This window comes from Cimex lectularius, unplaced genomic scaffold (assembly GCF_000648675.2).
Source record: "Cimex lectularius strain Harlan isolate CLEC.00 unplaced genomic scaffold, Clec_2.1 scaffold46, whole genome shotgun sequence".
Classification (NCBI taxonomy): Eukaryota; Metazoa; Arthropoda; class Insecta; order Hemiptera; family Cimicidae; genus Cimex; species Cimex lectularius.
In genome coordinates, this window is record NW_019392654.1 from 389,659 (window position 1) to 415,868 (window position 26,210).

General features: G+C 33.9%; 2 protein-coding genes across 5 annotated transcripts; one reads left to right on the plus strand and one right to left on the minus strand.

Annotated features, from left to right (window-relative positions):
• Positions 1 to 312: 312 nt before the first annotated feature.
• Positions 313 to 16,467, minus strand: LOC106672901 (focal adhesion kinase 1). 4 transcript variants are annotated; one of them, XM_014404703.2, is made up of 17 exons: positions 16,203 to 16,467; positions 15,640 to 15,766; positions 15,331 to 15,579; positions 13,325 to 13,666; positions 13,183 to 13,260; positions 12,858 to 13,104; positions 12,720 to 12,761; positions 12,507 to 12,608; positions 12,132 to 12,314; positions 8,270 to 8,677; positions 7,962 to 8,166; positions 4,612 to 4,691; positions 4,316 to 4,515; positions 3,513 to 3,791; positions 1,152 to 1,251; positions 747 to 975; positions 313 to 579 (listed from the first exon to the last, which is right to left on the minus strand). In XM_014404703.2, the coding sequence occupies exons 2-17, from the start codon at positions 15,745 to 15,747 to the stop codon at positions 441 to 443; spliced, it is 2,991 nt and encodes a 996-aa protein (XP_014260189.1). In that variant the 5' UTR covers positions 15,748 to 15,766; positions 16,203 to 16,467; the 3' UTR covers positions 313 to 440. The 4 variants fall into 4 exon arrangements, with proteins under 4 accessions (XP_014260189.1, XP_014260188.2, XP_014260186.2 ...); XM_014404702.2 differs by lacking the exon at positions 16,203 to 16,467 and adding an exon at positions 15,997 to 16,093 and having other exon boundaries at positions 4,358 to 4,515; XM_014404700.2 differs by lacking the exon at positions 16,203 to 16,467 and adding an exon at positions 15,997 to 16,093.
• Positions 16,468 to 19,016: 2,549 nt separating this feature from the next.
• On the plus strand, positions 19,017 to 25,669 carry LOC106672909 (ornithine decarboxylase 1-like). The gene is made up of 8 exons (XM_014404714.2): positions 19,017 to 19,288; positions 22,531 to 22,637; positions 22,706 to 22,866; positions 22,957 to 23,483; positions 23,549 to 23,657; positions 23,729 to 23,959; positions 24,193 to 24,401; positions 25,400 to 25,669. Exons 3-8 carry the CDS (start codon positions 22,780 to 22,782, stop codon positions 25,485 to 25,487), a joined length of 1,251 nt encoding a protein of 416 aa, XP_014260200.1. The 5' UTR covers positions 19,017 to 19,288; positions 22,531 to 22,637; positions 22,706 to 22,779; the 3' UTR covers positions 25,488 to 25,669.
• Positions 25,670 to 26,210: the final 541 nt, after the last annotated feature.

Sequence of the window (26,210 nt, forward strand, 5' to 3'; positions counted from 1 at the left end):
CACATTCAAATTCATTTTGACCCCAGTTGTTGATAGAAAAATGGCTGAAATATTTCTATAAAGGACAATAAAATATTTCACTTCTACATTCTTAAATATATATTTTTTTACGCACAATAAAATATACAAATTATCAAATCTATAAAATCAGACTAAATAAAAATGAGTCTCAGTACAAGGAAAAAAATTTACAAATCACTTTTAATAGAAATATAAAATTAATAATACAATGCCATAATCATATTTTCATTTGTTATTTATCAAAATTTAAAATATGTACAAATAAAAGAAAATATAATTAGATAGGAGCAACATAATTTATATATATAATATTACATAACAAAAGAAATAAAGAAAAAGAAGAAAAATTTTTAAATAACATTTTACAAAGTAAATCAGGTAACAAAAGCTTTCTTTCTCTTTGTCTTCATCATTATGACTCATTTTTGAGGTTCTTTGGCCTCATGCTTTGCACTTATTAGAGCATCGACCTGCTCATGCTCCAGCCTAATTCGGTCTACAACATCTAAAAGATTTTTGGCGTCCATGGCAAGAACATGTGCAGCACAGAGCATTCCCCTTGAAAAAAATATAATTAATTAATTAAAAATATGTTAGACAATAGACAATTCTTTAAAAACTAAAAGAGAAAACTGATATAATCAGGAGAAACAATCGCTACTTCAAATTTAAAGATCTAATATTTATTGCGCTCAGCATTTAAATTAAACTTTTTTTTCACTCACTTGCGATAACAGTCAAGTGTGTTGGTTGAATAATGCTGTGCTAGCTTCATGGCGTTAATTAGCTCAGACATATCTTTCCCGAGGACCTGGTGTGCCATTTCAACCTCCCTTATTGCAGATTCCGGAAATATTTCAACAAGAACGTCCACACTTGTGAGAAGTGATCGCAGCTCCATGCCGACTTTTCTCACAAGGCTGAGATAAACATCAGTATGGCCATCTTGGACTCCTGCAACATCATAGTTTAAAAATTCTTATATTACAATATTTTAAATTTTTATTTTGAAGATGCTGTGTGCTCTGTTGCACAACTTTAACTAAAATATGTAAATTTTAACAGAGTTAATAAAAAACAGTGACATCTAAAGAGAAATAAAAGACGTTCAATTTTAATTTTGCACTGACCTTGACTAAGGGCCATAACGGCTTTCACCACATTTTTTGTGCACTCGTAAACTTTATCATTTGTCCTATCAAGATCTGCAGTTGGTTTTGGCTCCATTTTCTACAAGAAAAGAAAAAAAAATAAGCAGCTATTTCAAACTAAAATGTACATCCACAAACAGACGCTTCTAACAGTAGAACATCCATCATGACCAACAACTTTATTTTTCAACGTGTTACTCATTTCCTTTCTCAAGAAAAGTACTTCTAATAACATTATAATAAATGGATACAAACACTATAACAACATATTTTTCAATGAAATAGTAACTTATGAACATACAACAGAAAGAAGAACAGAATTTAAGGATGTTGCAGGAATCTCACAACGTAAACCCTCTCACTTTTGACTCTGTAAGCTGGTTGCCATCTTAGAATATGTTCTAGTTGTAAAAGTAAGAACACACACACTTACACACAAAACCATAGAAAAAAAGGCAGTAAATAGGAAGGGGCAATCACCTAGACAGGATCAACGTGATGACCCCCCCCCATAAATCTGGAAAACCTAACACTGCAATAGTTCAGCAGGTGGTCGAAGGGTGTCAAAGAAATAGCCTTGCAATAATTAAACAGTTGGACAAACAAATAAGAACATCGAAGGGTGACACAGATCCATATGGGAGAGACCTGATGTTTCCCACGAATCTAGAAAACATGAAGTTGCAATAGTAGTTGGATGTAGAGTTATTTAGTGCTGAAAGGTTGTCATAAGGCTAAAAATATACAGCAATGTGGGGCATCATAAATTGGGGTCGAACAATCAGGTGTGTGACACCTGCCTTTGGTAGTCTACCCAGTGGAGTGGGAACTCCCCTGATTTTTGAATTTCCTTCCACCCCTACTCCAGCAATAGAGAAACTGGTATACAAAGGGATGATTTGGAATTTGAAAGCCAGTCAATTCACCAGGCAGTCACCTCAGAAAACTGTCCTCAGTCAAGATCACAGACTCACCCCCAGATAGTCAACTCTAAGAGTCGATCCAGAACAGAGGCAGCACACTCAGTCTTAAGCCTAGTACGCACTGAGATTCTTTGAATCGATTCAGGTTGTGGGGCAGAGTCGGGGCTGCGTAGATTCATTGTTGCGATGTAGCCCCGACTCTGCTCCGCGACAAAGAACCGTGTCCAGACCATGATTCAGTTCACATTCATAAGTGCCTGTGAAAATGACGGAGGAACTAGCTCTCAGGAATTTCCCTTGCTCTTTTTTGCATTGTACGTAGTGGATCCAATTGGAAGTGCATTAAAAAACTGTCATTTGAAAGTGTGCATTTTTTTTTTTTTTCAATTTCGGCGGTGGAAACACTGAATTTTTGTGTTAATCCGTTCAATGTTTGGCTTTTCAATTCCCGATTTCTCTATTCCATGAATGATACATCCTACAAACACTGATGGGAATGTATGTCTTCAATAAACTGTAAAGTCAACTCCGGTACTCCACAACATACCTTTAATACAAGACAGTATCCAAATTTTCAAGAAAACACTCACTAAAACTTCAACTAAACAATGAAGCAAGAGCTCTTGTTCCAATTCACGTCTGCACTGGCAAATGTTGCACAACATTGAGTCAAAGAATCCCACATCGGATGGGATTCAAGAGTCCGAAAATGCTAGCCCGCATCACACCAGATTCATCACAATAATGAGTCGGGGCAGCCCGGACTCAGGCTAGACGCAGCCGAGACTCTCCGAGATTCAAAGAGTCGACTCAAAGAATCCCAATGCGTACTAGGCCTTAGACTCAGCCAGCAAGGACCAGCTGTTGTAACCCATTGCAAGTCAAGAAACCTGAAAGTTGCTAAGGATGCTGTTGAATGCTAATCATCGTGAGCATCTCGTTTGGGATAAATCCCTTTGTTAATAGACTCATCATCCCAGATTTAGAGTTGTGACTTTCTAAATTGATTAAGATTAGGATTAAGATTTTGTTGTTGTGCGTGTACACAAAAGACAGAATTCAAATCAATGTTGAAGATTTCCTTCCACCTTCCCCTAGTTTCCTATCATTTAGAGAAATGCAAGCTGATACAGAGAGAATATTTGGCTGCTGCCACCTACAGTTCTTCCTGGTCAGTTCTCAGATTGTAATTATGACAAATTGATTTGGATATGAGTGTGACAAGAAAGATTAATTTTATCAGAGAAAAAGTCATTCTTGAATCCACAAAAAAGAGAAAATTAGAGAAACAGTGAAAATGTAATTTTTTTACTTCAACTTAATGTACTTAATTTTTCAATAAATGGACAAAATCTCATTCCCAAGGGGTATCTTATCTTATGGGAAGTTTGACTGAGAAGAATTTTTAAATTCTTACCTTAAGCCTAACAACTTGCTCTGGTTTCTTACTCCTTGTAAGTGAGTCTGAGTTAGATGCGCCTTCATTCGATTCATCTGATAGAGATGTTGCTATGGAAAGGCGTTTCTTCAGATTGTTCTCGCCCTCAACAAGCCACCTCGAATCTTCTTCTGCCTCTCGTAGCTGTTCTCTCATCTTCTTCTCTATTTCTTCCTGTTCGCTTTCAGCGCTCGGTGTAATAACGCCTCGTTCAACGGCTAGAAGATCGCCGTAAAGTCCTGAAGAAGATGAACTGCCCTGGAATTGAAATACATAAATAAAAATTTTGTAATTTCATTTTTTTTTTTTTTAATCATTTGTGCAAATATCTAACATGCAAAAATAATATTTTTTAACTTAAAATATACAAAAGGTAAACTTAAAATAAAATATAAAATACAAAGGCTACAACAAAACAGAGCAGGCAAATTAAACAATATTTTTAAAAAAATTACATTGAGGTTGTATATACATTTGTGTAAATGCTAGCAATCTATTAAAGTATACAAGCATAGCAAAATTCTAAAAAAAAAGATAATAAAAAATATAAATAATTGTATAAATAATAAAAAATAATAATTAAAATATTTATAATACAGCAAGTGCACAATTAGTAAAAATAAGACCTCATTAAATATTGAAATGAAGCAAGCATAATATAGTTATATTATTATTATTATTTAAAATAAATAAAATGCGTGCACAAGCATTCAAAGTGCTTTTTATGGTTTTCCAGTCATCAATCATCTCTACTGTGCTTTCTCCTCTTAATTTTTGATTACTGTGTTTTTATCGTAGCCTTCATCTCTTTTCGTAATCTCTACCGCAAGGACGTTGAAAGGGGAGGCCGCTTGAGTGTAGAGGGTTGGATTGAGCCTTTTAGTCACTTCAGACTCACGCATTAGCTGCGCCAGGACCTGTGGATCTTGTGCAACTATGTATGTCAAACCACCTTCCTTCTTGTCGTCAGATACAGAAGAGCCTGGTTTAAAAGAAGAAAATTGTTTAAACAATTCTCACAGATATCGGGTTGACTTTAGATTATGTATGTAGTATACACTTAATATAAGTAACTAACCCCAAGACATTGCTTGTACACGCCTGTTTTCCCTCTTAAGCGTTTCTTGTTGCTGATTTTTTTCTTCCATCATGATTTCACTGAAATGTAACAAATAAATTTCATAAGAAAAAACAAACCATTTTTTAAATAATCTTGTGTTTAAAAAACTGACATCATCAAGATAATGTTATTTGGAAAAGCAAGCTTACATCAAGGAAAACATGTTGATGCTGACAATTTCGAGATAGATGGCACGGTAAATACTTGAATGATAGTAACAATGATTTTATGTCAACAGTTCCAGCTTGCCTATGGAAACATGACAAAGCCCATAAAGCAAGACATCAAAACCCAACTCTTTTGTACACTATTTTTAACATGTTCATTACAGCCGTCGTTCTGAACTAAACTCTTTCCCATATATGGACATCGTTCAAGAATGATTCACCTTTTATATTGCATTTTCTGGAAAATAATGCAAGTTTTCATGTTTCCTTTCAATTACCCTCTCTATATAACCTTAGACCTATGTTAACTCAGTAACATTTTGTTATTTCAGAATAATTTAGTCTTTACTAAATTAAAGATGTCATCATGTGATTTTCAGTTTAAACTTGGTCGAAACAGTGTTGAAACGGCTAGAAACATTAATGAAGTCTGACACAATGGCACTGTGAATGAGAGCACCATTCAGAGATGGTTTAAAAAAAGTTCTAGAGGAAAACTTTAGCCTTGAAGACAAAGAAAATCCCAGAACTGTTTGAGAACTTGCAGAGTATCTTTCAGTTAGTAAATTGACCATCGCTAACCACCTTAAGTGAATTGGAAAGGTGAAAAAGCTCGAAAGTGGGGTTCCTCATGCATTAAACGACCACCAAAAAAATAAATAAATAAAATAAATAATCGTTATGAAATTTGACAACTTCTTTGCTAACACAGAAACCTTTTCGATTCTGTACTATAACAGCATATGTTCTGGACAGTGGCTCTACAAAGGAGAAACAGCACCACATTTTCCAAAGCTCCAACTCATCAAAAACAGTGGCAGTAACTCCTAGGTGCGCTTCATTTTAGTTAATTTACTACTGCTTCTTGAATACTGGCAAAACAATGGATAACAAAATGTATTGCTCTCAAAGTTAAGCAAAAAATTTGACTTTTTTGGGGAAAAAAATTTTAATAAAATTTTTAGATTAAATTAGAATCTTTACAAATCAGTGTTGTAACGAATGTGCTAAAGTAAACACTACTTTGTGGGAAGAAGCCTTGTATTTTGGTAAGGTCAGCTCTTTGGCATGGACGTGTTTATGTACATATATTTGTGTTACAAAGACCACCAGGGCACTCTCAACACAACATGCAAGAATGGAACGATTATGCAGAAAACAAACACTTTGAGCCCTGAAGCTGATCTCAATAAAAATTGAAACACTGGCAATAAAAAAAATGTTTTTCTGAAACCTACATTACACCAGACCGCATCTCACAATTTCCGAATAACCAATGCACAAGAAATTAGCATTACTGAAACCATCTTTGGTCAATAGGAAAAGGCCGATTCTGTTACACGACAACGCTTGGCCCAACAAAAACTATTGCATCTTGGTTTTGAGGTTATGCCTTACCCTCCCTATTCTCCAGACCTCTTGCCTTCTGACTACCATTTTTTCAGACTCCTGGCCAACAATTTCATACTATTAAAAAAAAAAAAAATTATTGACAAAAGTTGTTAGAAAATGCGTTTACAGAATTTGTTAATAATAAAGACTCAAAATTCTATTCAGAGGGTGTAGAAAAGTTACCATCACGTTGGGAGAAGTATATTGAGAGTGACAGAGAGTACAAAATTTTAATTAATAAAAAATGTTTAAAATCATGTTGTTTTTATTTTATAACCATAAACCTGCTTTATTTTCCGGACAACTTGTTAGAAAACCCCTGCTTTAGAAGCTTGTTGGGGGTATTTTTGGAACTGAATAGGTGTCACAGGCTCATAGCCTCACAGGCCTTTAGTATCACACTGACCACATTTCTATGAAAATTGTTTTTCAATTTGACTTTTTTGGGAAAAAAATTTTAATAAAATTTTTAGATTAAATTAGAATCTTTACAAATCAGTGTTGTAACGAATGTGCTAAAGTAAACACTACTTTGTGGGAAGAACCAAAGCCTTGTATTATGGTAAGGTCAGCTCTTTAGCATGGACGTGTCTATGTACATATATTTGTGTTACAAAGACAGCATTGATGGAGTAAGTTAAAATGCAACCTTGAGGTATCATAGTAACATACCTACGGTATGCATAAGAAATCTGTTAGCATGGTTAAATGGGTCCACACATTTGTTTTACATGGAAGATATGTCTTATTTAAGACTCATAAGAATGTGTGTAAGTAATTATGTGTAATTATGTACATACATTAATTATTTTACTTGGAATTGACATGGGAAATTATCTATGCAATACCTTAAAGATTTCACAGAAGATTTCAGCATGTATGAGAGCAACTATTCTATACAATGTTTTGAGGAGGCAGACCATTTAAGGAACAATATACCATAAAGTACATAGTATAATTACAATGTGCGACGATTTCACCAAATTTTGAAATTGGATTTTCCCTATGGCGTTGTTATCCATTTTTTTTTGGAATTGTCTCCCCTGAGTAAGGATTGATGTGGGAGGAAAGAGGGGATATACAGGATAAACAAACTCCGCCGATGTAGTGAGGCGTTTTCGAAATATATGTCAATCAGAGGTCCAGTTAATAAGTGGTAACAACTGAACAGCAAGAAGACATTTTGCGGCCATCTTGGAACGGCAAACCTAGGATCCTGGAAATTCAAGTCTACACGAGGTGCCTTTTGAATGATGCATTTTAACCTTGATTTTTGTCAAAGACAATAATTTCAAAATTATAATTTTTCGCCGAAGTTAAAAATTTTATTTTAAAAAATAAATACATTTTTTTTCTTTTACTTAAAGGAGTACATTTTCAATTTTTAATTTAATTTCTAATTTTGTTATTATGTTTTATTTTATTAAACATTCTCTTTACTTTTAGTTTGATGTGATAAAGCATTGTTTTAACAAGCCTACATAGCTGGGCGCATATGTGAAGGCAAATTTTTATTGGATAGTCTTCTCTATATGTTTCAAAAGAAAAATCAATCATATAATTGAAACTGACCCTCACAAATGTAAGCTGGAGAGCATAGTCACTGCACCAAAAAGACAAGAACTTTCCTAATTTTATTAATTATTTAATGAAAAATGCTATTGGACACTGTTGGATTTGTAAAATGATTAAGATTTCAAGTATAACAAGAGGAAAATTTGTATTCAGACTCTTGAACAATATACTCACTAAAGACTGTTCTTGAGCTGATTTGCTTTCGGCCTTTTTGATGGCTCGTACTGCCAGCACTGCACCATAAGACTATAAAGCCGTGGAGGGCATCCTTGTGGAAGTCCAAGACGTTCTCCATTGTCAAGTTTTCCAATCACCTCGTTATTTCGGACACCTTGGAAAGGCTTGATGCCAAGACTGAGAATCTCCCACATACAAACACCTATAAAAAAGTAATTTAGGTTGACATACATTTAAAAAACAGAATAATATAGGAATAATAATATTGATAACTTCATTTTTTTAAATTTACTTTAAGAACTTACCGAACATCCATACATCACTTGCAGTAGTAAATCGTCGAAAGTTTATGCTTTCCGGTGACATCCATTTTATTGGCAGCTTCATTCTTGATGCCTTATAGTAACTCTGATCTTCTACCCATCGCGACAGCCCGAAATCGCCAAGCTTGACACAATCTTCAGAAGCAACGAGTACATTGCGGGCTGCGATGTCTCGATGGACAAACTTCTTCGACTCCAAATAGCTCAGTGCCGTGCTGAGCTGATAGATGTACAGAAGGAGGGTTGACAATCCAAGAGTCGATTTATTGTCATTCAAGTATGCCCTTAGTTCACCGAGCTTAGCGAGCTCCATAACAATACAAACAGGATTTTCAGTACACACTCCTATCAGTTTGATGATGTGTTTATGGTCGAATTGCTGCATCACATCTTCAAAAAGAAAATTAAAATATATAATGTGCTTCAATAAAATTATTTATGTTATTTAAGTTGATGATATGCGGACATAAGTCCATTACAGAAATACAGTGGTACCTTGAGATACGAGTGCTCAACATATAAATTTTTGGATACGAGCTGCCAATAAGTTGAAATTTTGTCTCCAACGATGGGTCAGATTTTAAAAGACAAGCCTGCTATGGTGTTGATCAACTGCCACATCGCTCACGATTCCCGCTCACTTGCTTGTTCAGTTCACGTTTACCCCACCACAGAAGCATTCAGTTGAGTTTTTTTTAAACATTTTCTTTTCCTGGTTTGTTTTTGATCAGTCTAACAGTTATTTAATTTTTTTAAAGTATAATTCATTGCTATTTTGTATAATTGTTATGCAAAAGTAAAATGAATGAAGCATTTAATTTGTACTATGTACATATAGGATAATTGGCTCCACCAAATCAGTTTATTTCTAAAGATCCTCCTTTATATGTACATATGTTTATACGTATGTATTTATTCATTATAAACACATTATTGACTCGTATTTCAAGTTACCACTGTAGTAATAACTGTAAATAAATTGCTCAAAAATGAATAGGGATATTTGTAATTTATTTTTATTCTATTAATTTTAATTCGATATATTCTTGTTAGTCGAATAAACAAAATAAAAAATACCAACAAATGTTAATCCTTATTTTTAATAATGGATTACTTAAGAATAGTAAACATGAAGATTACTCAGTTTTTAAACAAACACCTTTTCTTGTCTTTTCTTCATTGTAATCCAGTTGTACTCTCTTCTTTAACCATGGAAAGACATCATCTTGAACCAGAAGTTTGTAATGTTATTGTGAGAATGAGCCATCGAAGTCACCGGCAAGTGGATATCACAGAGGCAGTTTGTCTCTCGGGCTCTAGCCAAATTCTGAGAGACTTGAAGTGCAATAGGAGGCCTGGTAGTGCATCTCAACACATTACGACGCTTAGGGAGGACAGAAATATTGTCATTTCTGCACAACAGACCTTTTCATAGTGCTCGCCAGATCCTAAATGAAGTACAAGATGTGTGGGCAACGCAAAACACAAACGATTCATAATAGTTTGTGGGATCTGCTAGTATGGGATCTAATAAATTTTAATGCAATTTATAATAAAAATAAAATAAAAATGCTGGGGAAAGTACATACTTCAAAATTGGCAATATCCCTATTCATTTTTGAGCAGTTTATAAAGTAAATAATAAAATTAGCAATAATAATATATGTAAGGGATTGATGGAGGAATATCAAGTACTCCAACACTCAACTATGAATGATATGTAAATAGGAAAGTATGAGTGTGTAGATTTAAAAACTGCAAGAGTTAGGGGTTAAATTGTTGATGGACTGCTCCTGGAGCCAAACCTTGGCAGTGGGACAGATAAGACTGAGATCTGAACTCAGTCTAACAACACCCAGGGTGGGTGATTCTTGCTGCCTGCCAGTAATTTATTGTAAATTACACATACAATTCTGTACACACGTGTGTGTGTGTGTGTGTGTGTGTGTGTGTGTGCACGCGCGTGTGTGTGCATACTGTGCAGATTTGAGCTTATATAAATTTACAAAAATACAATAATAATAATATTGCAAAAATATAATTACGAAAATGAGGTGACAATTTTNATATATATATAAACCGATAGTGTGTGCTTAAAATGTATATATAAAAGTTAAAGCCTATCTTTATTGCAGAGTATTGCTACGTTAAGTGGAGCACAGTTCAGCTCATATGTGTGAAAATGTGAGAAAGAAGAATAAACCTACAGGCCAAGCTAGAGCTTGAATGGGTTGAAAGGTGAAAAAGGACTTTATTGTGTTTTTGTTTAATTATTTTGGATTTATTTTATTGACATGGAGCAGAGTTTGCAGGGGCGAGAGAAGAACCGCCCTGGAAGAGAAGGAAAAGGGCCAGGACGAGGTTCTAACTTTTCTTTTATGCAATTTTGTTTCCTGTTTCTTTTTCTTTTTTATTATTGTAGAAGAGAACATGTTTTATTTCCTTTTTGTTTTCCATTTTATTCACAATACAGAGGGATTGATATTTTATTTTTCCTTGTTTGTTTGCTGTGTGTTGTTCTTGTTTCACCCCAAGGGTTCACTGTTTCCCAAAAAGGAAAGGAAAAACAATGTGGCACTTGATTATTTTATTTTTGGAGACAAAGTGGCCACGAAAAAAAATCTTCACTGAGCCCCAGGTGACCAGGTGGATTGTCAACAGTCTGAGGAGGAACCCGGTAACAAATTAGCGCCTGAGCAGGGACACAAACCTTTTTTATATCTAATACATATATCTAGAATGTTACGTATTTGATTAAAAAATGTAGTAAAAGAGAATTGTGAAATAATAAGTACAATTTATGTAATTAAGTCATTACTCATAGTTAACTTTGGTCAGCCTATCCTCACTGGGTTGTTTTGAACACATGGACAAAACTGAGAAATTTCACAGTATTTTTCTGTCGTGAATCCTGCAACTTGTTATGGCTACATTTGAGAATATTATAATCATTAAATCTTATAGCTCTAAGAATGTACATGCTAACAAGCATTACTGATAAATGGGCATGAGCATAGAGTTAATACAATTTGCGAATTTGAGCTCATTAATGATAAATTAAAATTCAAATATGATTTTTTTTTTGTTCACAAAAAATAGTTTACATTTTCTTTATGTGGGTATGTTGGTGAATTTTCCGAATTTACAGTCCAAAAATATATCCAGGATTAAATGTTTTTCTGTAAGTGGAGAAAATATGTGAGTGCGAAGTGTGGCTCACTTAAAATGAAGAAAATTTTTAAGTACAAAATTAAACAAGTCAATGTTTTGCCTTACTTGATTGAATGGTAGGAAATAATGTATTTAACAAGAATTGAATTGTAAATGTGTCTGGATTAAAAAACTGCATTTGTTGTGAGCTGAAGTGACCTAGTTGTTGCAATCCCCTGGAGCCTAACTTTAGTGGGCAGGATGATCCACCTATTTTTAATAGTGTGGAGATTATACATTGTTTTAGAGAGTCTTGGGGGAAGGGACTTCTTGCTATGATCTTTATGCTATGATTAAAAGTTTCAGGAACCTATGTAGCACATTTTACAATAAATTTATGTATCCTATAGGATAATTCAGTGTAATATAGTATAATCCATAGTCCTTTGGAGAGCAAACCAGGGAGCAATAGAGTAATTTGGCACAATTTATACCAGAAAAATGCTTGGTATTCCTGTGTATAAAACCTAATACTTTAATAGCTTTATTTGAGATTAAAAATCCAATTTGATTTAAAGAACAGTTAATTCAAAATTAAATCCCAGGTCTTTCATCATGCTTACATAACAGAGTCAACAAAAACAATTAACACCACACAAAAAACAATTAATTCGAACTTAATTAAAGCACTTACAAGCTTCCTCTAGAAAAACTTCTGTGATAGTCATATCAGCATCTGGCTTGCAGGTTTTTACTGCCACTTGTATTTTGGTATTCTTAGCTGTGGTACAGGTACCACGGTGTACATCACCAAACTGACCCTCCCCGATTATTTCTCCCAGCTCAATTTGACTGCGTCGAAGCTCATAGTTTTTAGCTGTTAAAACACAAAATACAATTTACGAAACTGCAACTATTTTACTTTATTTATTAAGTGTAGTTTTTAAATATCTACTTTTAAAAATGTAACTTAATACTTTTTTTAAAGATTAAATATTGGTAGTGTGTGTAAACAATTAAATAATTTAAATTATTAACGTTAATTAAATTGTAATGTGCTTATCTTTACCTCCGGGAGTAGAATAATCCCCATCCTCATCAGCTATTTCGGCATAGTCTTCAGATGTAATACTTTTCGTCTTTCCATCCTTCTCTTTTGACTTCTTTAAATCTGTAAAAATACAAAGTCAATACAATTATAACGGTACACAATTATATGACAAGGATACAAGGCAAATTCCAAAATTCAAACATTCATTTGTATTGATCAATTAACATTTACCTTTCTGAACACAATGACAAGGAAATCGTTTCCAAACGGCAGCTTTTTTAAAAGAAAGAAAGGTGAAATAGATCTGAATTCTTTTATAAATTGAACATTAAATTATTATTAGAGTAGGGAATAATGAAAGAAAAATACCAGTTCGGTCCCAAATAAAGTCTTTCTTCTTCTTGTCTGGATTCAGTTTCGAAGTGTCAGAGAGCCGCCAATAGCCGTCTAGCAGGTGTGCAAGTGATTCAGCCTCAGCAAGCGATGAGAAAGTTATAGTGAGCGGATCGCTTGTTTCCGAAACAGCAAGTCGCACAAGCGCCTTTGGATGGGAAGTACAGTCGGAATAGAGTGTTTGAAGATTCTCAACTTTTCCAAAATCTGCCATTTTTACTGGCTGTAATTTAAAAAAATGTATTTGTAATTTGGTATCAATAATAGTTAATTAAATGTAAACTTAAGTTTTATTACTTACTGTAGTAGAACGGTGGTTAATATAGGCGATTCCTGAATTAGGACCAACAACCAGTTCGACAGGAATAGACCATCCAGACTAAACAACAAACCATTAAACAATAGTAACACAAAGATTAGAATGGAATTATGCGACTTTTTACCCCTAAAGAACATTGAAATCGCTCCTCGTCATAACGGAAAACACCGAGCATGGCTCGAAAAAAATGCGTAAGGTATTCTTTTTCCGTCGACTGTCCAATCTTCTTATAGTTTGCCTGGAGTAGCTTCCTAAGCGTTTTCGATTTCTGAGTGTCAAGTATCTTCTGTGGGAAAAATCTACGAAGGCCCAACTCTTTCTCGAGGTACTCCAAGTTGGATTTTTTCTCCAGGCTCATTCCTGGTACATCGCGGAAGTGGTGTCGGATGCATAAACAAGCCAATGTAACAGCCAGGTCCAGCTCAATCTTAGAGGCCTCAGCGCTTTCCAAGTAATCAAATCTCACCTTAAAAAATATGTTGGGCCATTATTAATGAATCAAGTAATCTAAATAATGAGTATGAATATTAAAAATTGTTTTCAGTGTTTCTAAATATCTAGTGAATTATTCCAATCTAACTTTCAAAAATATAAATAATTAATCTTTTACTATGATGATTACTATCATTTAATAAATATAATGCACCAATTTTTACACTCAAATAAATGACATTCTTTTAATGTAATCGGGATTTGAAAATGCTGCCTATATCATGATATTATTGGAGAAACCAATTTGCAGGAGACCTTATTATTAATTAAAAATTTGTATCCCGCTCGTGCCATTGACTATTTTATCTCAACTAAAAAATTAATTAATTAAAAATATCTTTTAATATCTCCTAATGAAGTGTCAAAACATTATAAAAGGGCACAACTAATAGAAACAAACATATTAATGAAGACTAGAGACTTAATGTTGAAACATGAGGATAATGGGTGCAGGTAATGGGTTGATAGAAAAACCCAAACTACATATTTCATCTTGTCAATTAGTTAAGATATTATTATAGTTAGTTAATATATTAATCCATACACATATTTAGTAGACTATGTCTGAGATGAAAAAGCTAGTGTCATATGGGGATTCAAACCCACAACCTTTAGCTAAATACGTAGGTGTTCTAATACTTCGAAAACTCAGACACCAACTCTTCATCTCAACCTACAAATTTTCCTTTTTTTAGCAGAAGGTAGTGAGTTCAAATCCAGTTTGTGATACTGGCTTTCCCATCTCAACCATGACCTTAGATAAAAAGTATAATTAATATGATCAATCCGTTTATATCAATTGACCAAGTTACTTCTTTCAATTAATTATTCTTTTTATGTAAGGCATTGGTTGAGATAAAAAAGTCAGTGGCACGGGATTTGAACCCACGACCTTTGGCTAAAAACGCCACTGCTCTACCACTTGAGCTATCATGACTTTGATCCTCTCGGACATCAACCACAAGCAAGATACTACACTAAGGAGCCGCTGGCAAAGCAGTGGAGGCTGATTAATAACCTGAAGCTGGCCAGTGAGTTATTATTAACAGGGGAGCACAATAGATCTATTCAGGTCGAGCAGCAGTAGGCCTTCTAGCCGCCTCTTTTATCCCTATCCCTATGATTCACACCAATTTTAATTAATAACATGGACAGTTGCTCCATCCAAAGATACATGAAGATTTCCTATTGATTAATTCAATTGTTAATATTCTCAGAAGTCAAAATGATGGTAGGATTATAATTTTGAGGCAGTACTTGACCTGCAATTTTAAAGTGAAAATCTCCAGCAGGACTATATTAGTTTCTAATAATATAATAATATAAAATTGGGAGTGATCATTGAAAAAGCAAACAACTTCTTTATGAAAAAGATTAATAATTTTTCTAGATTCTCAAATCTCCAAATTTGTAATCCATACCAGGAAATAGATCTAGCCACCAAGTTAAAAAGCTGATATTTTTTGAAAGGAAGGATCATGTTTGCGCAAGGCCCCAAACAGTATTGAGGGCCATCTTCGCAGAAGAGACTTTCTTTTTAATGTGTGACACAAAACAGAGGTGAAGAGTAACAACTAAATGATAGATCTTGTTAATTAGTTCAAGTTAATGCTTGAAAGGATATAAAGATATTATCACCTGGTCAAAATAAAGGAATGAAGTAAATTTATCCTCATCGTACAACTCTTCAAGTGACTGTGGAACGAAACGTATCCTGAGTTCATACGAGCATTCATCAGCATCCTTATACCTCTGGGTAACCTTTCCCATACTCGTATCCTGGTGAAGCCAAAAGACCTCCCCAGACGAGTTCCTGAGGCGCAAGCCATAGCATTCTGTCCGACGTCTCGTACCATCGAGCGTGCCGGTCACGCCAGAAATTATCGTCTTAACAATAAATAAACAAAATTAATTGATTAAAATTAAAAACTGGATTGATTAACTAACCTTAACATCGACGCAGTCATTGTATCGGACGGTTTGGTACGTCCCGTTCGGGAGTCTGACTTTGATCCTTGACGATTCGTCCTTACTCCTTTCGTTCTTCGACGCCATCTCAAGATTTTCATCATGCCTACAATCAGAAAACGGTTTGAAAGATCCCATCGAAACGAATGACACCCCATCAATTTATATTTGAGATTATGAGATCCTGAGAGAAATGTTGAAATGTCAAAGCGGAAATAATTATGTTAGTAGACTGAATGTGACAAGAGAACAGGAAAGTGAATGACAAATGATATCGGAAAATAAATTATTAAGAAGAATAGAAGAGCAACAGGTTGCAAAGTCAAACAATATTACTTTCTGATCAGTGTCAAAGACTTGAAATATTCGAAATCCTTTGCAAATTCCATAATTCTGAGCTTTGCAGGGGGGCAAAAAGCAGTTATCATATACGGTTTTTATCGGCAGGAAATCCGATAAAAACGTTTTTCATATCGACACGACCATTTTGGGCTATTGTTCTCTGAAACATTTTCACCGAGGATATGCCACCCGGGACTCACCAAGTATCAACGCATAGCTAGACGACTTCCTGGAAGACTCGCCACTTCCTGTATACTTTTGAGGAAGACCAGGGCTCGGGAGGCCGGTTTTAAAGTACGGACGACCTCGCGGCGACGGAACGATGACACATTATTAACAACCTTCCAACGGGAAGGAATGATAATTAAACTTTATTATTAGATAATTATTATTTTGTTTTTCTGGTTAGGAGGACGAATGTCACTTGAGGTCGAGTAGTTGAGTCTTGACTCTTGACTCGACTCGGATCGATAAAGGGAAGCGAACTACCGCGTTATCGATTCGGAAGATCGTTTTACAGCGGATATCGTTCTTCCAAATATCTCTCAAACCAAGCTAACAAAAAAAAATAAATAAATAAACAAATACCTTTAAAAAAAGTTCAGATAAAAATATTTGGTTAAATAAATAATCACATTATTTTAATAATGAAAGGCACGAAAAAAATAACGGTAGCAACATGGTTAAACTTCAATTTCTTTTCAGTTTTGAAATTATCATCAAAAAGAAAATACAATATCGCACAAGAAAAGTGATACAAGTTGAAAAATTATAAAAACCGGATTATTTAGTTTTTTGAAGGATTCGGGTGTGTATGATGCTACAGGAAAAATGACACAACTGTAGATGGACTCTTAGCTACTAGGTAGCACCATGTGTCCCTTTTGAATTGGCGGGACGGGAACGTACTGTCACTTTTCACAGTTTTTTGTTTTTTTTAAATGAAGGATTTTATGCTGAACCGGAGTAACATTTTCACATTATGAAAAACAATTGTAAAATCAATGGTAAAAATATTTTTTTCGTAATAGGTGTTTTTTTAGGACCGGTTGTTTAATAATTCGTTGACTTCGTGAGGAGCGGTCAAGAAGGAGGTAGTTTAGAAAAACACCTTTTGCATTTTTCTGTCTACGTTTCGACCTTTAATCGTCTAATCTTCAGGGCCTGTGTGAACTGCAAAACGTATGTAAATTGGATAAATCCAACATAGATGTAAATACAAACTTTGAACCAACTATTTCATACTCACATAAAGTGTGGCTCTATTCTCGTGGTATCACATTGGTGTTGTGTGAAACTGTTCTGAAATATGAATTTGTGTTCTGTTCTTTTTATATTTTTTCAGTATTTAGTATTTGTGTTTTGTCAAAATCAAAGTTGTGTTGTTTTTCAAATTGGTATTTGGTGTTTTAAATAATTTATGTTTTTTTTTCCGTTTTTCCAGCTATTGCGATGTAATTCCAATGTATGTAGCTGGATAATTTTGTAAATTACATTGGATTTGTAGGCTGTTGGGGTCGTGTCTTTGACTTTGGAAAAAACTGTGTGTACTGTTTTGTGGTTTTTAAAAGCTATTTTAATGTGTTCTGAGGAGAGAAATTAACTTGTGTGACAACGTGTGAATGGAATGGACATGTGTATAGGTTTGTCTTTGTGTGATTGAGTTGATGATGTGTTTTGTGTACTGTAGAGGATGTTGTTTTGCATAGTGCTGGGTTATAATTGTTTATGATTCTGTTGATTATGTTTTCAGGGTAATTGTTGTTATGTAAGATTCGTTTGTATGTTTGAATATTTTTTAGGTGAAAGGATTTAGAGATTTCTGTGTAATAATCCTTTAGCCGTGTTTAATATTGTGTGTAAAGGGTGGTGTGATGTGTAATTGAGGTAGTGATAAGTGTGTGGTGTATAGTGACCGTTACTTGATTATTTGTAGGTCGTGAGATGCGGTCTGGTGTGATGTAGGTTTTACAAAAACATTTTCTTTATCGTGACAACGTTTCTATCTTTATTGAGCCCTGAAGATGATCTCAATAAAGATCGAAACGTTGGCACGATAAAGAAAATGTTTTTCTAAAAACTACGTCACGCTAGACTGCATCTCACGACCTTCAAATAATCAGTAGTGATAAGTGTTCATTGGTTTTTGGTATCAATCTGTAATTTGTGTGCTATCTGTTTGTCTTATAACGAGTGTGTCTTGGCACGGTATTTTGGAGAAACGAAAGACAATATTGATGGATCATGACTGTTTTTGTTGCCAACAGCCGTAATGGCGTATACTTAATGCATAAGGAAAAAAAAGGAAACTTCCATTTGCCTATCCTGCAAAATTTTCTTTTGTTGAGTGGTGTCACTTTTATTGTAGGTGTGCGATATCTTAATAAAAATTCCATTCCTATCTATATAAATTAGATCAGTTCCGTGACTGACTGACAGACTGCTGGATCTGAAGGGCTGAAATTTTGACAGTGCATTCCTATAATGACATGGATAGGGGGATTGTATGGACAATTTGTTACGAAGTACAGGCGGAAGAACCGAGTCCGAATTGCGAAATCAACCTCTCTTCTCATTGGGATTGGGACTATTGGGAGGGCAGTATGATATTAGAACCCGAGGAAACAGGAGCACTTCTTGTGCTTGCTCTTCTGCTAAAAGAGAAGTAAAAAAGGAGGAAACACCAGTAATGAAAAGTGTGGGTTTATCCGTTGGTATAAAATAGAGAAATGAGCGCTTTCTCTCACAAATACTGTTGTGCTACTTCCCTAGCTTCTCGTCTTTTAATTTTATGAGAAAGAGACCAAAAACGAATCCCATGTGGACGTAAAGGGTAAAGGTATGATTATAAGTGAAAATGCGTGTTTATTTTTATATTATTGTCTATATAATAAAGAAAAATTGATTTTAAAGAAATTTTAAGCTTTCCGGGATGGTTGTTGGTCTTGAGGTTGTTTGTCGTAGGGAAATTTGTCGACGTCACGTTTCCCAACCTGGACGTCAAGAACAAATCAATACGGGGAGGTATCGTTCACTTCTTTACGTCTGTCCTGATCTCCATCTACTATCCCGGCCCATTGTTCGTCTGTCATCTCTTGATCCTTGCCATCACATCGAAAGTTGGGAAGGAAAAGAGGAACAGAAGATTAATTCAAAGGACGTTCTCAAGTCTCGACTCGCCCCCCCGGCAAACGGTTTGATCTATCTGGAAACTCGAGTTGGATTCAAATCAGTCACAATTCCACCTCCAGTCCTAGAAATTCAAGGCGGCGGATTCCAAGTGAAGGTGAGCCAAGGATTTGCACGTTGACTTACTTGTACAAGTTAACTCATTTTATTTTTATTTATTTTTTAAACCTAACTCTTAAAAAAAGTATCTTTCCTTGGCTTAAATTGTTTTTTAATCTTGTTCTGATAAAACGCCTACCTTCTTTTACCCAATCACTTCCTCCATTGCAAATCGGAACCCATGCTCTATTTATTTTCAATTTTTATTTTATTTTCTACAGACGTTCTGTTTTATTTTTATTTATTTATTTATTCATTTTTTTAAAATACATTTCATTTGAAAATAATAAATTCTACGGAGTGTGCCCTATCCTGGCTCCATGGCATTATCACCCCCCCCCCATTTTCCCAAAAAGGGAAGTAAAATTTATTAGAAATTAAAACGAAAAAATTAAACACGTTTTTCGACCTAATTTTTGAAATTTTATAACAGCCATCAAACAGGTTAAATAAATTTTCTCATTACCTGTTTTGAATATTTTTTTACTACAATTAAAATATTGAAGAAAAAAAATCATTTCTAATTGTTTATTAATTAAAAGTACGACATTTCAAACAGTTTTTTAAATTTTTCTGTCAAATTGAGGTGTAATTTAAATCCCCTACTAAATAATAAATAATCTTTGCACCTTTTTCCAATTTTATAAAATTGTTACTTGAACACTGGTAGAGTGACGTTTTTAATTATTTCCGTTATAAAATGAGATAATTGTTGAGTACAGGTGGTTTTATCTTTTGTTTAAACGTGCCTAAAGAGTTTGAAGCCTGAATAAAAACAATTGGTTATTTAAGGTCAAAAGAAAAAACATTGTTGTTTATTTCGTACAACCATATCTAAGTTTTAATGTTAATTAATTTTAGTGGTAGTTTGAACCAGGCACAACTATTATCATCTTTGCCCGACTTGAATCAATTCTGTGTTGTTTATCAATAAGCTAGTAAAATTACTTTCGTGTCAGCCTGGTAGCACATGCCTGAAACGCAACACCTGTTGGCACTTTGCAGTAGTCGAATGTTGTGTTTGTTAATATGTATATAGGAATGAATGTAATTTATTAGCATGAACGGAAGCGGTTATTTAACCCCGCCCTGAGGAATATTGAGTATTCTGGGGTGAGTGTGTAATGTCTGAAGAGTAAAAGTAAGTTATTAGCGAGAATGTAGTGGTTTAACCCAGCCGATGAGGTATATAAATAATCTGGGGAAGTGAATGTTACCAGTCGTCCATGTTTGTATCGGGAGCTGTGTTTATGTTAATTTTTTGGAATAAATGCAATTTATTAGCGTGAGAAAAGTAGTTGTTTAACTCCAGTCCTAGAAATATTAAGTACTTTGTGGTGACGTCTGGAGAGTAAAAGTAAGTTATTAGCTAGAATGTATTAACGAGTACTCCAGGGAAGTGAATGTGCCCAGACTTCTATGTTTGTGTCAGGTATTGCGTTTATGTTAATTTATTGTCTGCCTCTAAATTTTTCACATTATTATTATTGTTTAGTGCTAGTTTGCACTAGTTGAACGATTAATGAAATGACACAAAGAAATGATGAAATGTGGCTGAGACCAACAGGCGAAGCAGGGTGATCTTTGACAATCATCTTTTGTCAGTTTTCATCTTGCATACGTGTTTACTATAAAATTTCATTTTTCAAATTCAGTTTTCCAGTGTTTTCAAAAGGTATCGTCATAATGATGTCATAAAGGTTATAATTAGTTTCAGAATTAAAAACGAACTTCAAAGAAAAAAATCTTATTTTTCTTTTTTTATATGCTGTAATTCTTTGACAAACTAATAAAATCATAAAGTAATAAAAGGAGATTTGAAAATCTTGAGGTTCACTTTTATCTCTGCGATTCCAGCGCTTTTGATATGTCCCCTGTCCTTCGCAGATCCTTTTATTCTTCTATATCCGTGTTTTAATATAGTGGAGTAAGTAAAGATCCAGAATATCTACAAATTAACCAGATATAAAAGAATTATAAAAATGTATTTTATCTCACTTTCTTTTCTTACTTTAGGGTTAAAACAAAACCAAGCTATTTAATTATATCATTGCAGACCTATGAAATGTAAAAAACTTTTTTTCCCCTATATGTTTATATAACTTAATATTTTCCTTTCCGGTGTATGAAAATGAATATTCGACTTGCCAACCTTCGCCTGCATTTTCCTAAAATGCTGGGAAAACAAGTCCTAGTTAGTTATCTCATATTTGTTTTACGCTTTATCATGATTTTCTGATTAAATTTCTAAGTCTTTTTCTGATAAGATTACAATTCTAATTTTCACTCTTGCACCTCCTCCCTTCCTGTTTCACCTTGGGTTTAATAGACGTTATATTACTAATTTTATTATTTATGCTAATTAAATTAATTGTGTGGTTACATAATTCTATTTTTCGCTTGTTGACTGAATAACAGGCTTTTCTTAAAAATGCATTTTCAAAAAATTATCTATCACATTTATAAAAACTGTTTTGTATGGGTAAAACAGAATCCATTGTTTAAGAAAGGCTTGTTAATAAATTATATCAGAAACATTTTAAATAAAATTACCTTCAACAGTCTGTAATAGTTGTCATGCAGTTTTGATTTTTTAAATCAATATTCATTTTGAAGTTTATATTTGTTAACTGAGGGTTTGGGTTTTTCACATTTGACCCTCTTTATAAGGTGAACCTTAATTTATAAAAGATAAAACTCATGCTATAAAATAAGGATAAACTATCTTATCAAATTGGAAACAAGTTTGATATGTCTGAAGATAATGATTTCAAAGGTCTTCTTTGGAATTTTTTTTTTATGATTGCTGATTTTTGATTTAAACCCTGATGTAGAGTTAAAATCAAACAAAATATATTCTAATATATCATCTTAATGTCACTTTATTTTATTGCATTTTATGCAGTTTTACCAATAATTAATTATGACAGAGCTAATCAATTTGTTTATGTTTTGTGTATCACGGTTTTATATGTAAAATTTCCAAATATTTACAGCTTTATATTACATAACACTAAAATATGTAATAAAATATCTCGTCACAAATTAAAACAAGGTTTTTTGTAACATTTAAATTTCTTTCTGAAATTAAATAAAAGGTTAATTTTCTTTTACAGACATTTCTGGGGTATATTTTTCTAATACATTGTCTTATTGCCTAAATAAAGTGGTTAACTAGTATTGTTTTGTTTTGTTGTACAAAACCTATTTAGTATAATAATTGTTAAATGGTTTTTACAGGGTACGCTGTATCGCTTTGGCTTCTGGTTGCTTAGCCTTAACGTAGACCCTCCTTGGGATACTCACTGAACTTCAAAACGGGTTCTCCCAGCTTCCACGACCGCCTCGTATGTTCCCCCGGTTGACATGTGTAAATAAAGCCCAACGTATTTTAAACGATTTATTTTGTTTTCAGTTTGCTGGAGCCTCTTGATATATAAAAAGAAACCATTTTTGTTCTTTAATTTGACCATTCATTAAATAAAAAAAATGAAGATTCCTGCTAATAATGCTGTAAGTGTGATTCAGGATGGGAGAAATGCTTGGAAAATCATTGAAGATATAACATCATCGCCGGTGAGTTGTCAATCAAATAAATATAAGCAAAGTTATTTTATTTTTTACATTTTTATCCTTCATATATTTATTTATATTTTCATCATGTAGAATCAGGAGGATGCGTTTTTTGTGATGAATCTCAAAGATATCGTGAAACAGTATGAAGCCTGGGTTAATACTCTGCCAAATATTAAGCCATATTATGCAGTTAAATGCAATGATTCTGAAATTGTCTTGAAAGTATTGAGTGCACTCGGAACCAATTTTGACTGTGCCTCAAAGGGTGAGATTGGCAAGGTGCTTTCTCTTGGAGTCAAACCAGAGCGTATAATATACGCCAATCCTGTGAAACAGATATCGCATTTGCGCTATGCTAAAAGTGTCGGTGTCAACCTCATGACATTTGACTCATGCAGTGAGCTTTATAAGATCAGAGAATACCATCCGTACGCGAAGCTCGTCCTTAGGATCTGTGCCGATGCAGCCGATTCACAGTGTCCAGCCATGGGGCTCAAATTCGGCATAGCGCCGCATATGGCACACACCTTGATCAAGCTCGCTTCCTCCCTCAATCTTGACATCATAGGGGTGAGCTTCCATGTCGGATCAGGTTGCAGAGAAAATCAAGCATACAAGTAACATTGACTTTTTAATATGAGTTATATTTTTAATACTTTAAATAATTTTCTTCTCAAATTAGGAGGGCACTTGATTATGCCAAGGACGTTTATGAACAATGCAGGAACTATGGCTTTGACATTGAGCTTATTGATATTGGGGGTGGATTTACAAAGGAATCCTTTGAAAATGTAAGTCAATAATGTCTTGGTTCATTTATGTTGAACTAAAACTTAATAAATCCTTGTAATGGGTATTGTAGATGTCATCCTCAGTTCTCGAGGGAATCTGTGAACACTTCCCTTTTTTCAAAGGTTCTTTTATTGCCGAGCCAGGGCGCTTCTTTGTCACCAACGCATACACTCTTGCTACCAGAATACATTCAAAGAGAATTGACAAGTCATCACATATGTACTACATTAATGATGGCCTCTATGGCTCTTTTAACTGTCTCCTTTTTGACAAAGCAGAAGTCTTGCCTATACCGTTGAAGGTAAATTTGTTAACAATATTAATTATTATGTTAATCTATTATGTTTTTGTTGGTTCTATTAACCAAAGTAATTACTTGAACAAACAACCTCTGCTATGGGGTTCTTGTTCCAGAGGTTTGAGTCCCGCTCGTGACACTAATTTTTCAACTCAACCATACTTTTCATAATAATTAAATTAATTCTTATTATAATTTACTCTTGCTGTTTTTTATTTTAAACGGATTGTCTTTAGAAACACTCAGGACCAATGCACAAAAGCACAATCTGGGGACCAACATGCGACTCGCTTGATTTGATCACCCAGAATTTTCCACTCCCAGAGATGTCACTTGGAGATTGGATAATATTTGACAACATGGGTGCTTACACGATCACGACTTCAACAAATTTCAATGGATTTGAGCAGCCTAAAGTACACCATTTTGCTGATAAAGAGACATGGTATGCGGTTTTAAATATGTACGGTAATCCGAACCTGCGTTAATTTGAATTGAGTCTATTTGTACTTCTACTGCCCAACTACAAGAAAAACTGTAATATCTTTTGATTGTCCTCTTTTGGAATTGGAATTCCTGAACATATCCCTTTAAATTAATTTTTTTTACTAGTAAAGTGTGTAGTGTTTAGTGAGCGTTAATAAATGATTAGTTGGAGATTGTACTATGCGGTCTGGTGTGACATAGGTTTAGAAAAACATTTTGTTTATTGTGCCAACGTTTTGATCTTTATTGAGATCATCTTCAGGGCTCAAAGTGTTTGTTTTCTGTGTAGATGTGTCATTACTGTGTGCAGTATTGAGAGGGGGCACAAAGACACTTTGAGTCCTGAAGATGATCTCAATAAAGATCGAAACATTGGCACAATAAAGAAAATGCTTTTCTAAACCTATGTCACACCAGACAGAATCTCACGATATCCAAATAAATAATAATTTACTATTAAATTTCAACTTATAATATGCACGTCATTATTTTAATTTGACATCTGAATGCATGTATCTTTAAAATCTGATCATCATTAGAAATGATGAATGGTGGAGTGAGTGCAGTGTTCAATCCTTTTTAAAAAGATAGTTCCTACTCACAGTAAGTTGTTTTGCAACGGTTCGGATTTTGAGCCCTTAGCTCATCAGGAGTTCGAGAGACGTGGTTGTAGAACTCCTTCAACCTGATGATGAGCTAAGGGCTCGGAATCCGGATCGTTACAAAAAAAACTTACTGTGAGTAGGAACTATCTTTTTAAAAAGGTCTGATCATCATTGTGATGATTGTTGGGTACTGCATATATAAATATTATACATGTTTTCCTGCTAATTTGAATTTTCTCTTATCTGAACCAACATTTGGAATTATTAGTTCGGATTATCATGCATTATGTATAACTTTTTGAAATGTAAACCAATATTTTAATTATGTATTTCCTTTTTGTTAATGTTTAAGGGATCTTCTAAAGGATATCATCCCAGATATCTTCACTTTTGAAACAGCGCCATCCTGGTTTAAAGCAAATGAGAAAATAATCATGTAAAAGGCAAAAAAATACTTCTAACAATATTTTAACAATTTTTCCATATTATTTTATTATGTTGGGGATAAGAACAAAATTGATTTTATTTATATTTAGAGTCGCCAGCAAAGAGGCACTAAATTAATTATGTAGATGTAGAGACAGATATAAAACAAACAACAAATATATGTGGATATGGTTAATTTTTCTTATTTATTTATTACCTTATGTTAAAATTTGTAATGGAAAGTAAGTGATTCTGTTTATGGAATTGAATATACTTTACCCAAAAGTCATCAGTGGATTCTGTATTCCCAATGAAACCAGGACAGAAATTTTAATCATAGAAAGGACGTCCTTTTTTTTTTACACTATTCTTATTTGACCACGTTTTTGCATGAAATTGTTTGTTTTTGTGGTTTTATGTATAAAATTGCATTTTTCTTTTTAAAAATGTGTAGTTTTAGTGACCGTTAATTAATGATTATATGGAGATCATGAGATGCAGTCTGGTGTGACTTTGGTTCATAAAAAAACAACAAAAATGTTTATAAATCCCAGGCCCTGAAGATTATCTCAATAAAGATCAAAATATTGGCATGATAAAATGTTTTTCTGAACCTATGTCACACCAGACCGCATCTCATGATCTCCAAATAATCATTTTTTTAAAATACTTTTGTAAGCATGAAAACAGCATGAAACTACATAATTTTTATGGTTTTACAATATTTAGTAAATGAA